Source organism: Monodelphis domestica, chromosome 4 (genome assembly GCF_027887165.1).
Source record: "Monodelphis domestica isolate mMonDom1 chromosome 4, mMonDom1.pri, whole genome shotgun sequence".
In the NCBI taxonomy this organism is placed as follows: Eukaryota; Metazoa; Chordata; class Mammalia; order Didelphimorphia; family Didelphidae; genus Monodelphis; species Monodelphis domestica.
This window is the reverse complement of record NC_077230.1, coordinates 90,154,730-90,169,596: the sequence shown is the minus strand read 5'-3', so window position 1 is coordinate 90,169,596 and position 14,867 is coordinate 90,154,730. Positions and strand designations below refer to the sequence as shown.

The 14,867-nt window shown below is 38.0% G+C and overlaps 1 protein-coding gene across 9 annotated transcripts in view; it reads right to left on the bottom strand.

The window, feature by feature from the left end:
• KALRN (kalirin RhoGEF kinase) overlaps positions 1 to 14,867 on the bottom strand; it is a 1,009,634-nt gene that overhangs the window by 476,259 nt on the left and 518,508 nt on the right. For 2 of the 9 annotated variants that reach the window (XM_056793567.1, XM_056793568.1), the window contains exon 1: positions 154 to 619. The exons of the other annotated variants lie outside the window; for them this stretch is intronic. In XM_056793567.1, the coding sequence (XP_056649545.1) occupies positions 154 to 177 (24 nt within the window). In that variant the 5' untranslated portion in view covers positions 178 to 619. Of the gene's footprint in view, positions 1 to 153; positions 620 to 14,867 lie in introns of those variants that run through there. 9 annotated transcript variants of the gene reach the window in all.

Below are 14,867 nucleotides of genomic sequence, written 5' to 3'. Positions count from 1 at the left end.
TCCGAGCTCCCACACACTGTCTCTCAGTCAGCTAAGCAGCTTGCCTAGCTAATGAACACAAAATGTGCACTTGCTATTTTTCCCATCCCTGGGATATCTCTGAGACAGAGCATCCCTCGAAAGAAACAAATGGACAGGCGAGAACCATGATACCCTTGATCCATTCGCCTGCCCCATTAGGAAGAAGTCTCATCGCTGCTAGCTATCACATTTCACGTCGGATCTCTAGGGTTGGAAATGCCTCCTCCAAAACAACTGCCTGAGTTCCTCTGTGGGAAGCCCAGGAGCCCAGTCACTGGGCAATTTCTTTCTTCTTTCTTTCTTTTTCAAGTTTCTTGCAATGTCTGGCTCTTATCTCCTTTGGAATTAGGCTGTTTCTGGAAGGGTAGGATAAGGGTCAACAGTGCTGACTGAGAAAAGCATCCAGAACCTATGTGAGGAGAGGCTTGAAATGGGCTCTGACTGTTTGCAGAAACTTGGAAGGAGCAGCCAGTGATTTTGCCTCTCTCCCACCCCGTCTCCACCCTCTAGTTTGGCCACACAACACCCATTCTCCAGAGCGGTGACAAATACAAGAAATCTCAACTTCCTGTCACAGGGGTAGGAAACTTAAGCTATTGAGAACACCAGGTAATCTGAAAGTCATTTATATTGGTCTCTTGAAATCATTATGCGACTTTTCCCCAGTGGCTCTCCCTGTTTTTACTAATATTGGTTTAGGCTAAAATTTAAAAAAGGATTTTCATTCCCTGAGCACACGGTGACTTACAGTTGGGCGGGAAGGTGGCCCAGATAGATTTCCTAACCTTGTTGTAGAATAGCACCTCTCTGTTAGCAAATGTCCAGTAAGTACTGGCTGATTAGTAGATGCTGATGAAGAGGTCTGGGTGGGAGAGAAGCCAGTCTCTGATGAGAAAATGGAAACTTGAATGTGGATAACCTAGAGTCCATTTAGTACACTTCCCATGAAGAAATAGCCCCGAATTCTCTTGGTTCAGTTGTGGGGCCATTGATTGGAACATGAGGAATGGTCGTAGAGGTCATAGGATCCTGGAGCTGGAGAATGTAAGGGACTTCCTAGAAATGGAAGGTCCTGGGTTCAAATTTGGCCTCAGACATTTCCTAGCTATGTGACCAGGCAAGACACAACGCCAATTGCCTAGCCCTTAGCACTTCTGCCTTGGAACCAATACTTATATTGAATCTAAGATGGAAGGGAAGAGTTGTTTTGGTTTTTTTTAAGTCACACATATAGTTATAGAATTAAAATTTGAACCTGTCTTCAGCCCCCAAAGTGATTTTTCTATCATTATCATCATTATCAAAACTATCATTTATAAAGTGATGGAAACTTTGCAAAGAGCTTTAAAAATATTGACTCTCATTTGATCCTCATGATAACCAAAGAGGTGGGTGCTATTATTAGCTCCATTTTACATGTGAGAAAATTGAGGTGCAATAGAGGTTAAAGCTAGTACTAGTTTCTGAATCTAGATTTGAACTCAAGTCTTCCTGACTCCAGGAGCAGCACACTATCCATTGGGCCACCTCACTGGCTTTCACACCATGCTGCCTCTCAAACAATTTAATTCAACTCACTGGAGAGTGCTCTTAGTCTTCTCACTTTCTCTCCTGATCCTCAAATTGGCTTTATTTTGGGGGGCTTCTGCAGAAGTGCATTTCACATGGGGAAACTAAGTCCCAAAGAAACAAAGTGCTGGACCCAAGGTTACATAGTTAATGCAATGTCTGGGTGCTACATCTTGACTCCAAAGTCATTGCATTCTTTACATAATAACCAATAGCTCGCATTTAAATATCACTCTATGGTTTGCAAAGCTCTCTGTATTTAAGTTATTTAATTTGACTCTCTGAACAATGCCATGAAAGAGGGACTATTATTCCTATTTTACAGATGAGAAAATTGAGGCTATATATAGTCTAGAAACTGTTCCGATACTCTTCCAAGGTGATTTTTATGCCCCACAAGGACTGGCTTTTGGGTAGCCAAAGTTGTTTTTGGCTAAATATTTAGAAGTATGAATTGAAGGATTCCAGGGATTTCCCCTTGCTCTGAAATCTTTCTTACCAGCTTCCTAGATTTCAAATTCCACCATAAGAGATTAATTCATTTGAATTAAGCCACTCTTCTAGCCATGTAGCATCTTTTTAAATGCCAAATGTACCTTATTATCAACCCTTACTACTTTATCATGAATTGGGTTATTAGATTACCAAATTGTTATTTGGGTGAAAAGGAAGATGAAAAGTCAACTTTATCACCGAGGGAAGGAAGGAAGAATAAGAATATTAAGAGTATTAAGCATTTATTTTCCCCCTTTCTCTCTCAGTTAATTGAGAAGAGAGAGTCTCTGAAGAAGTCCTGGTTAGTAATAGTGATGCAAAGAAATGAGTCATAATATACGTTTTAATGTGCAGAAGAGAAAGGAAGGAAATTCAGAAGGACGTATGGATAAGTAGGACGGTTTTGAAAGTAACACATAGAATTTATTTTTATGTGTTTATTTTTATTTACATTTTTTACCATTTTTAAAAAAAGGCAATATATGAACTGGAGATTCACTGCTACATGTAGAATCCTCTGGGTTCTGCTGTGTGTATAGAAATGCGTTTTTGTGTGAGGAGTTTAAGTTAAGTTCAGATTTTTTCAAAGAAAAATCTTACTTTCCACTTTAGAATTGATACTGAATATCGGTTCCAAGGAAGAGTGGTAAAGGCTAGGCCATTGTCATAAAGTGACTTGTCCAGGGCCACACAACTAGGAAGAGTCTGAAGCCAGATATATTATATGATAATAGTTATATTATCATACAATATATAACATAATAAATTATATATTAATGTATAAATGATATATTTATGGATAAAATATATAATAAGCAGTATATATTTATGTATAACTCATTTACATATAATAAAATCTATGGTTATATATTTTCTATATAATCAATTATATATTTGTGTATAAATTTATATATAATAAATTCTATATTTACAGATAATTTTACTATAATAAACTATATATAGATAAATTTATATATAATTATATATTTACATATACATTTTTATATAATGGATTATATATAAAGGTATATACATATACCCATGCATACATATAGCACTGCTGTTTATTCTGATTAATTCATGAAGTCAGCTCTTAGCCATCTGTACTTAGATAACCAAACGTTGTGGTCTATCTGGGACAAATGTAATTCCATGTATGTCTGCCTAGGCCTACCATCTAACATACTCCTGAGCCATCAGCAGGAAAGTGCTAATTTTATTATTAGCGTGTGAGATAATCTTAGCATTTTGATCTTCTCCCCCCTGAGCAGCATTCATCATCAGCCCTCTGCCCTCACGCTGCTATTAGCCGTAGCTCATGCCCATTAGCCCTGCATTGGCAAAGTGGCCTTGAAATACAGATGGCTCCCAGCAATCCTTGGGCAAACGAACATCTTCCAGGTTGCTGTCTCTCTATAGATTCTCCTTCAAAATAGCCAGATTGGGTGTAATTTCTTCAGTGCCTCATGAAAAATGATCTCATAGAATTTTGATCTGAGAGGCCCTTTGGGAGATGCCATAATAAGACTTCTTCATTTTGCAGACAAGGAAATCAAAGCTCAGAGAGACATGATTTGCTCTGAGTTAAATTCAATGCAAGTAGCACAGTTGGCATTTGAATCCAGGTCTTTGGACTCCCAATCCTGGTCTTTCTAGTTTACCATAACCCTGAATATACACACTTATGTTCCCCTTCTAGCACTGAAGAATGACTTCAGGCAAAATATTTGATAACATCTCATCATCCCTTCTTGGTTCCTCTTGCTTGTTTTTCATTGGTGACTTCCCCTCTGGGATCACCATTTTAGGAAAGACCTCACCCATGCTTCAACTTGTCTGGACTCTCTCTGGAATCCTCCTCCTTCTCCTCACTTGCTACAGATGAAGAAAGTGTTTGGGGTAGGTTGAGTTTGAGGTGACAGTGAGACACCTGGGTAGGGATGCTTAGCAGTAAGTTGAACTGGAGCATAAGCAAGACCCTGGGAGAGGGACACAGATTTGGTCATCATCTGCATCAAAGTGTAATGGAAGCCAGCGCACTAAATGAGATCATTCAGTTGAAGACCTATTTAAATGGTTCAGAATTAGAGGGTAAAAAGGATCTAGTTGGAGATAAATGCTGCTGGGCCCAAGGAACTTGTTAACTTTGCATATCTGGAATATACAACTAGGAAAATGAGAATAGAAGAGGACCAAAGCTGGAGCTTAAGGAAAAAAATAGAAGTGTGGAAGGATCCTTTAAGAATCATCTGGCCCCCCTGTCCACATCCACTAGCATATCTGTGAGTATGTGTGTGTGTGTGTGTGAGAGAGAGAGAGAGACAGACAGACAGACAGAGAAAGAGAGTCAGAGAGAATGGCTTCTGGAAAACAAATAATTAAAATTTCACAGATGATTATATCTCCTATCCATTAAAGACCTCACAGATTAATCCTGTTCAAATGTTCTGGTGATTTGGTCCTGATATCTAACTAGAGTCTTCCCTGCTATGTCCTTGGCCCCCTGCTTCTGGGGTGTGTACTCAGGAGAGATATAACACATTCCAGAATGGCACATCTCTAAAATGCACACGTCTCAGTCAACATGAGTCTGCCTCTAGCCTCGATGTGCCAGTCCTCTCCTAAGAGAAAAAACAGAAGATAAATTTTGAGGGCTCAAGGATTGGAGAGACAATTGATAGTTGGGGAGCTCATTAGTGAATTAAGAACTCCTTCAAAGGAGTCTCCATTATTCTCTGGTCAAGTACCCAGGCACCTAGTATAACATCCACTGAGCCTATTTGTAGCTCTTTCTCCCTCCAAGGGCAAGTGGTTGAGTTCTCAAGTCTCTCTTTTACCAGAGTCTGATTCCTAGGGTCTGAAGTCTGGGGGTGGGGGTGTCGAACAAGTGAGTTATGGGAAGGGCTTGAAGAATTAAAAAAGACAGTAACAGTGGGACTAGGTGGGCTACTGGTGACTGGATTCCATATACATATGGACATCCATTCCTATAACTAAGCCATTCTGTATAATGAGGCTGGGGGGTTACATTTGGGAAAATGAGAGGGTGTACACTTAGGTGTTTCACAACTAACATAGCTGACCCAATAGGGACAAAGGGGTACTGAGTCACTTAGGCCAGGGGAGTATTATAGCAAAAGAAGAAAGAAGAAGGCAGGTATTATAGAAGGAACAGGGATTGATTTCTATGGATTCAAAAATTAAATGGATGGAATGCAAGTCATATATAAACCTAATGCAGATGAGGTTCTAGTATTCTTGGGCCAAGAGCTTGACCCTTAGCATATATTAAGCCAAAAGTGGACCCTGCTTGTTTGGACATTGATTTCTTGGTCTAAGGAACAGATTAGGTCTGCAAGAAGCCATGTTCTACTTTATTCCTTGCTCCTTGGTCATCTTGCTAGCTGTCTTGCCACCTGAAAATTAGCCTTCCCCAACCCCTTATCTAGTTCTAGAATTCTAGCAATATAATCAAATGATATTACCATTAGTTCTGGACAGAGTATGCTTATAGCTTCCCTCACCATCCCTGTAACTTTCTAGGTCAGTACATACCTTCCTGGACACCACTCCCTTCCATGCATTGCCTCCTAGTAGAATGGAAGCTTCTTTAGTTCAGAGACTTTCTTTGCTTTTGTATCTGTATCCCAAGTGCTTAGCACACAGTAAAGTCTTAATAAAAAATTTAAATTAATTCATCCAGGGAATCAATGAGATCTTTAAAGTTAACATTGAGTATTTTAAGTCATTTTAGGTATTGCAGGCCCCTAATCCTTCAGGCATAGACCCAAAGCTGGCTTCTGTCAGCACTTTTTCATCTTTATCACTGATAAGGAAAAAATGTTGGCAGTTCCCCAGTTTGGGGTGCCATATTTTGGGGGTTCTCATTCAGGGCCAGCTGCTTGAGCAGAAGTATCCTGGCTCAGTGGAGGAACCTTTCCTGAACTGGTGAATCTGCTTAGAACAGATATGATGAACAAGATGAGCAGAGGGGGAAGAAAGGTTGAAAAATGCCTCAAGAACATTCATTTGCATCTCTGAGGATGCTTAGAGAGCTGATCCTTCAGTCTTTCAAGGTTCAGGGTCCTCTGTCTAGGTGTGGTGATCAGTGGAATAAGTGGTGAGAGACACTGTATGCTCAATCCTGTGTTTAGGCATCACACAAAATTCTGCCATACACAGGGTTTGCATTTATTTCATAGGTTCAGTGAATATATACTTTTCTGGCACACAATCATTTCTCAACATACATGTTTCCATAGTACCTAACAACAGACGTGAAGCCTAAGGAGATAGTCAATGAAACATAGTTGCTATAATAGAAACAGATAAATGACATAAACAGGGTGATCTGGAGGTTAGCTCCCTCTGACCAACAGGATGACCAGCTCTAGGAGAATCGTTGTTGCTTTTGATCAGCTTTCAAAATTAATCACAATTACTTAGGAGATGGGTAACAAAACATTTCGTAGCTAGGTACAGGGTTAGAGGGTAACTTAAAGCATACCAGAATTGTAATTTTCCTCAATTTCCAAGTTGCATTTTTCTTGTGTTTGATTAAAGCACCTGGCAAAGTTGCTTGGTTATGGTAAACATAACGAACCAGCAAAATGTGTCTGTAACTTGTGTTTCAGAGGAATTATTGATGTATCTGTCATGCTTGGTCTGCAATGGGTGTGGGGCTTCTGAATGTACTTCTGCTAAGAGAAAGAAAGGAGGGGTAATGGGTAGTCATCTTTGGTTTTTAATTCTGTGAATGTAATCTTTTGGGGGTACTATTCTAAGGGAGTTAAAGTGGGACATATATAGCCAGGCTGGTGTGTTTCTGATCCACAGTAGGTTCTTAATAAATACTTGTTGATTAATTAGTGGATGAATGTTTTCTTGTTTCACCCTCAGGAAAGTTGTTTAGCTTATTCTTTGACTATATGAGCTATTACAGCAATGGAACTATGAATTATTTTAAAAAAAGAGACTATGTACCCTAATTCAATTGTATTAGGAGTTCTTAATCTGGGATTCTTGGACCTTTCAAAAGGGCCTATGGATAGATTTCAGAGGGTGGGATGAAGTTTTCAAAAAATATTTTTATATTTCCAACCTCAATATGAAACCCTCTTAAACTCATTATTTTTCTCTCTAAGCCTGCCCTCTTTCTGACCTCATTATTTCCATCTGTGGCACTACCAGTCAGTCAGTCAATAAACATTTATTGTGTCAGGGATGCAAAGAAAAGCATAATACATTCATTCAGTCTGTGAACATGATAAACACACACAAGTCATAGAAATATAAAATTGACTCTAGCTTAACAATTTTTAACCAATTACTGACACAGAACTTATTTCAGGATCGTTTCTCTGTGTGACATCAGATTCTACTGATTAGAACAAAGGTCAAAATCAATACCAAATAAGAAAATAAAGCTAAGAAGGCATTGTGCCATTGCAACAGCTTCCATCAGATCTGTTTATAGGTCTCTATAATCAGAGGGCAAAAGAGACCTTGCTAAGGATAGATGTCTCTAGGCATGAAGAACTTGTGAATTTTCCAAATCTGGAATATAGAATTAAGAATGAACTGTTTCCTTTCTAAATAAGAGATCATACCCAATGAGGGCAACTGGGTGGCTCAGTGGATAGAGAGTCAGGCCTAGAGACAGAAGGACCCAGGTTCAAATCTGGCCTCAGACACTTCCTAGCTGTGTGACCCTGGGCAAGTCACTTAACCCCCCATTGCCTAGTCTTACTCCTCTTCTGCCTTAGAATTAACATAGTATTGATTCTGAGATAAAAAGTAAGGGTTAATAAAAAATATCTCATACCCAGCTTATCAATTCAATAATGCAAAAAAGAAATTGTAATGCAAAATGTTATGGAATATTACTGCAGAGTAAGAAATGATTAACATAAAGAATTAGGAGAAATCTGTGAAGACTTAAATGATTTGATGAAGAGTGAAATAAACAGAAGCACCAAAGCAATATAAATAATGACTGTAATGTAAACATGAAGAAAATAAATGCAAAGAACAACAACAAAATGGAAAAAGCAAAATGACAATAATATTCTGTATAATAATAATAATCAACAGTTGAGAAAATATAACTCCTTCCATTCTTTATAAGAAGTGGGGACACTGGCTATGTGTTTCAGTTGATTTTGATGAACTCTTTTTTCTTATGGGAAGGCTGGCTGGATAAGGAATAGTGAGCACAGTCCATTAAGAAATGAAGGTAATGTAAAAATAAAAGGCATCGATAAAACGTTTTTTAAACATCTCTATAAGAAAAGGCAATGATAGGCCAATCATTCCCAGGGCAACAGAATAGAATGGAAATGTCATGAAATTTGGAGCCAGAAGACCTATGTTCAGATCTCACCTGGCTGTTTGCTAACTATATGATGTTTGGCAAGTATTTTGACTTTTCTGAGTTTCCCGTTCCTGACTAGCAAAAAGATGGAGTTGGACTATAGATAATCTCTTAGGTCCTTTTGGACCCTAACGTTCAAAAGTGAAGCAAGGGCTTGGCTAACGCTATGTGAGAATCATGTGTTCCAAAGTTGGGGGGCTATCTGTTACGAATCTTCAGTGAGAACCAAAGGAAACCAGAATGGATGTAAAGAGGGTCACAGGTTTGGGGGGGGTTGAGATCCTTTCAGAGCTTAAAAGCTAGTCTTATCTCATTTGCAAATACAGTAGCAATCATCTAGCTTTTCTATAAATAGAAGACAACTCATTTTTTTTTAAATTAAAGCTTATGTTTTTCTGCAGAATTATATTTTCATGCAGTCTGTCTTCATGGGTTTAAGAATGATTTTTTAGGTTTTAGAAATTTATTCAGGCAATGAAGTGGCCTTTGTTTTTTCCTCTTACTGAAACTCTAGTTCTCCCAACCTCTTCTCTTTTAAATATTATTCTTCAAAGGGACTTCTACAGCTTTGAATTTTGGTTTCAGGTTGCAGACAGGGGCTGCATATAGTTTGGGTCTTAGAAAAAGAAGAAAAGAAGATTGATAAATAGTATTATCTTAGTTGAAAAATAAACTATGTAAGTAATAAATAAAATAGAAAATAAATGAAATATATAATAAATATAATTTAATTAATACAATAACTCCAGTTTAAAAGAATCGAGTTTGATTACGAGGTTTCCTGGGACATTGGAGACAAGGTTCAAATCCAGCTTTAGGCACTTGCTGGTTTTGTAACCCTAGCCAATTCACTTAACCCTTTTCAGTCAATGTTTTCTCATCTGAAAAATGATGAGTACCAACTCAATGACCTCAAAGGTACTTTTCAGCTTTAAATTTATGATACCATGCAATTGTGATTAACAGAAAGAATAGTTTAATTTTTTAAAAAGTCTGCCGTACTCTGCCCAGGTTGGGTCATATTTGGAGAATTTGTTTCATTCTGAGCATCACATTTTAGAAAGATCATGAATAAGCTGATGAGGATTCAAAGGAAGGAGATCAGTATAAGGAAGAGCCTGTGTTCCCTGCTGTGCTAGCATTGGAAGATGGAACAGGGAATATGAAGGCTGGAGATGTGATCACTTTCTTTGGATAGGTGGAAGGCTATCAGTTTGGTTAGGGACTGTGACAGGGACTCAATGTGTGATTTCAATGGTATAGGGAACCTTCCAGGTGGGAAAACTCCCTCTACAGGTCGCCATTATTTCTTCATTTCATGGTCTTAGAGAGTTGCCCGGAGTATTGAGAGAAGAAATTACTTGCCCAGATAGAATCATTGTGTATCAGAGGTGGGACATGAACTCAGCTCTTCCTGGTGTCTAGAGTACCTTTATCTCTACGATAACATATCTATTTAGTCCTGTATCAAAGGGACAATCTCTAACGAAATAGATATACTACGTGGAAGTTGTAGTGAAACATTTCTTAACAAATCAGGTTATTTAAAAGTAGTCTGGTCACCCCAGTGCAAATATCAATAATATGGAAATAGGTCTTGATCAATGAGACATGTAAAACCCAGAGGAACTGCTCGTTGGCTATGGGAGTAGGGTGGGAAGAGGGGAGGGAAAGAACATGATTCATGTAACCATGGGAAAATATTCTAAATTAATTAATTAAATAAAATTCCACCCACCCCCCCAACCAAAAAAAAAATGAATAAAAGTCATCTGAATTGCCTTGAGAGTAAATTGTGCCATAATAGAGATCCTTTCTGAGTAGATTTTAATTTCTTTCATTTGCTTTTACATAGTATTGGGCCTGAACTCAGGAAGACCTGAGGTCAAATCTGGCTCGAGGTACTTACTGCCTCTGTGCCTCTGGGCAGGTCACTTAACCTGTATTTGCCTCAGTTTCCTCATCTATAAAATGGGGATAATAATAGCATCTACTTCCCAGAGTTGTTCTGAGGACCAAATGCAAGGATAATTATAACACACTTAGCACAGTTCCTGGTATATATTAAGGATTATATAAATGTTAGTTGTAATTATTGCTATTATTATTATTAGATTCACTATTACCTGTATCCTTTTCCTACTTAGTCACTCCTTATAACAAATAATTTAAAAAAAAAGAAAGAAGAAGAAAAATAATTTTCAGTAACACTGATCAATATAGGGAAACAATATTAAGTATAGTATTATACAATCATGAACCTTGACTTCTGCAAAGAAATATGGAGAAGTTGTCTTCTCATATCTCTTCTTTGGGATCAAGTATGTTCTTTTATCATTTTGCATTATTCGATTCTGATTATTTTGCAGTTACTGTTACTGTTTGCATTTCTGTAGGCATTGTGCATATTGTTTTCCTGGCTCTGCTTAATTCCACACTGCATCAGTTCACATAAGTCTTCATTTTTTACAGCACAGTCATATCCCCAAACATTCATGGAGCAAATCTGGTTAGCCATTCCTAATTGATGGACTCTTATTTGGGATGCAGGCCTTTGCTGCCACAAAAAGTGTGTATGAAACTTGTATTTTGTTTTTGCTTTGTTTTGTCAATGAGTTCCATGGGGAATATTTATAACAGTGAAATTTCTGGCACAGAAAGGCATAAATATTTGATTTGAATCATTTCAAACTACTTTCTAGAATGTTGTATCAATTCCTAGCTCTACCAACAATGCATTATTATGCCTATACTTTTCTTATTCTTAGTGATTTGGATAATTATTTTATATAATTTTTAATTTGAAATTCTTCTCTTGATTTCTTATATTCACTGACCATTTCTTCATTGGGCAATCTTTTAATCATTTCCTTCCTTCCTTCTTTCTTTCTTTCTTTCTTTCTTTCTTTCTTTCTTTCTTTCTTTCTTTCTTTCTTTCTTTCTTTCTTTCTTTCTTCCTTCCTTCCTTCCTTCCTTCCTTCCTTCCTTCCTTCCTTCCTTCCTTCCTTCCTTCCTTCCTTCCTTCCTTCCTTCCTTCCTTCCTTCCTTCCTTTCTTTCTTTCTTTCTCTCTCTCTCTCTCTCTCTCTCTCTCTCTCTCTCTCTCTCTCTCTCTCTCTCTCTCTCTCTCTCTCTCTCTCTCTCTCTCTCTCTCTCTCTTATATTTTAATTAGTTGTGCCCATACAAGGGGTTCCAAAATCTTATTGCAGTTTCAAGCTAGTCTTCATTAAGACATCCTATATATTAGCTATCAAACACTTATCAAAGTTGTGAGACACAACATTTTTTCCCAGTCAGTTGATTTTCTGTTCATCCTAGATGCACTGATTTTGTTTGTGTAAAAGTTTTTGGATCAGAATTATCTCTTTTATCTCTTATAATGCCTATAGTCCTTGTTTAACTAAGAATTCCCTCCTCCCTCCATAGCTGTGAAATGTAGTGATAAGCTTCCTCTCTAATTTTCTATGTTGTTATCTTTAATGTTCATGTCATAGATGTGTTTGAATTTATTGCAGAATATGGTGGAACATGTTACTCACTGGAGATCCTTGAGTGGTAACTGGATGCCTACTGCTTGAGGATTTGGTAAAAGAGATTCTTTTTCAGGTATGGGTTAGACCAGATGACCTCTCTAAGGTCACTCCCAAGCATGACATTCTGTAATCTGAGTCCGAAGCATCTTTATCAATGACTTAGATGAGAGCCATAGAGAAAGCATCTATCAAATTTCAGATAGTAAGGAAGAAACAAAGAGCAGGGAGGGAGGAAGAGACAATTTGCTAGATAAAGGAATGAGGAGAAAAGAACAACCTGACAGGCTAGAACAATAGATCAGCTCTGACAAAATGAAATTTAACAGTAAATGTGATGTCTTCTCATGGGGTTTAAAAAAATAATCAGCAAAAATCTGGCTAGATAGCCCATCATTGAAAGAATCTCATGAGGAGTTTAATGGACTATAAATGAAATAGAAGCTCATGTGGTAACGCGTCCCCAGAAAACAAATTTGATTTTAGACTGCCATGAACAGAACCAAGATGTCCAGAACAAGGAAGGTGATGGTGCCATGTACCGGAGAGAATAATATTCAATTACTTCATTTTAAGAGGGATGTTTCACTCTGCCTCCTCTTTTTCCTGCCCTGATAGCCCTACTACTGGAGTTATTAGACAGTAAAAGAGAAGGACCAGAAAGCCATAGACAAAAATAATCACCTTCTACGCACCAGACTTTATACTAGGCACTCAGGATGCAACTAAAGAATGAAATAATCCCTACATAAAAACAGTTTACATCCTAATGGGGAATATAACAAATAACTATGTAAATATATGCAGCATAAATATGAAGTAAATTCATACAAATGCATACGAAATAATTAAAAATAAGGTTGCTTGGGAGGGTAGAGTGAATGAAATGTGTTTATTATTTGGAGGTTGGGTGTGATCCCTTTGTATTTTGTCGGTCAAAAAATAAACAAAGTCTGTACTTTATTTGAGATTCACACGGGTATTGAGTCCTTTTACATTTTCTGTAGAGGCCATAACAGAAATTCTGATGTTCCCTGGGAAAATTCTGAGAGGGGACATGAGTCAAAGAGAGGTAATTTGTAAAAAATGCTTCAAAGTTTGAACCCAATTTATCTGGACCAAGCAAGGCACAGCTGCTATACCTCTCCATTCTCCTTTATGGCTTCCTTTTGTGCATTTCCTTTCCTCATTTAGACTGCAAGCTTCTTGAGGGCAGAGATTGTCTTTCCTGTTCTTATTTTTATCCTTAGAGATTTAGGGCATAGCCTATAGACACTTTAAAAACCCCTTTACTTTCTGTCTTAGTATCAATTCTAAGACAGAGGAGGGTCATGGGCTGCTAGACAATGGGGGTTAAGTGACTTGCTCAGGGTCATACAGCTAGAAAGTGTCTAAGACCAAATATGAACCCAGGACCTTCTGTCTCTTGCTCTGGCTCTTAGTAGATAGTTCATTGATTTGAATGATATATCATGATAAAGAGCTGATTTGGGGGACTGAATGGCATTTCAATGCTATATAACTTTCTTCCTTCTTTTCTGAATAGACACAAGGTGTGAGAAAACCAGAGAGTTGAACTTAGGAAACTTTGAAGCATGTGTGGGTGGGTGGGAAGGGTTGGGAATGTGGGAATAGGACTCCTTTTCTTAAACTAGCAGTTGGAGCTTCCTTACTAAGCTTCCAACTGAACAAAATCTCCAAGGACTTTTGAAGCCAAGCTGTTTGAGAATCCTAAAGCATCGGTCAAAATGGAACCATGCATGCACCCAACAAAGGATTAATACTTTAAATTAAGAGCTTAAGAATGAGTTAGAACATACCTAGGTGAAAACTGAGGCTTAGGCTAAGCAATTATTAAGGAGAATTAACAACTAACATGTGAGGTACTTAATTGTATTGTGAATTCATTTTTTTAAATATTCCTCTAAATTATGAATCTTGTTTAAATATGGTGCTACTTTTGCTTAGCTGATTTAATGAGTTACATTTGCATTTTAACAGCTAATAATAATAGCTTAACATTTATATATAATGCTCTACATATATAATCTCATGACAACCCCAGAAGAGGATCTATTACTATCCCTGTTTTACAGAAGAGGAAACTAAGGCAAACAGAGGTTAAGTGACTTGCCCAAGACCACACAATTAGTATCTGGGGTAGCATTAAAAGTCAAAGCTTCCAGACTCCAATCATCTTTTATATCATCTAGCATAATTAAGAAAATAAATTTTTTTGACCTTTTTAATTCCATATATGGGAAGTCTGAGGCCAATCCCACAGCCCCAACAAAAGACATTCTATGCCTTTATAACTTTCAGTGACTTGCTGAAACGAAATCTTCTCACTGGAAGGAATTTGAAGGCATTCCCTGCCTCCTTCCTTACTCTGGAGCATAAAAGGTGGGTGGCTGGATGCTAGGAGTTGCCTTAGGGTTGATGGAGCCACAGGCTTCCTATGACCTCCTATCAGAGACAATGAGAGCCCAGATTCTGGGAGCCGACTGTTCAAGCCTGAGGAACGTGTCTCAGAAGAGCTAGTGATGACTCAAGGTAGAAATGATTTGTTTTCTTTTCATTAGGTGTTTTCACTGCTTTGTTGCTTCTATTTTAGCCAGTTAGCTTCATATGGAGAAAAAGGATACGAATCCAAAGCCTCAGTCCTGTCAACATAAGGGAAGTCAAGGGTATAACTGGAAAGTGTGCAGGGCCTAACAGTGGTCATGCAGAAAGCCAAAGTGGAGAAAAATGAGCCCAGGAGCTCATTCGGTCCCTCTAGGTCTTTTCTGGTGGGCTTCATGCTGAGATCCACAGACTTAACACTGAACAAATCATTCAGAAAACTGTAAAGGGGAAGACAGGCTATACCTAGCCTCAAAT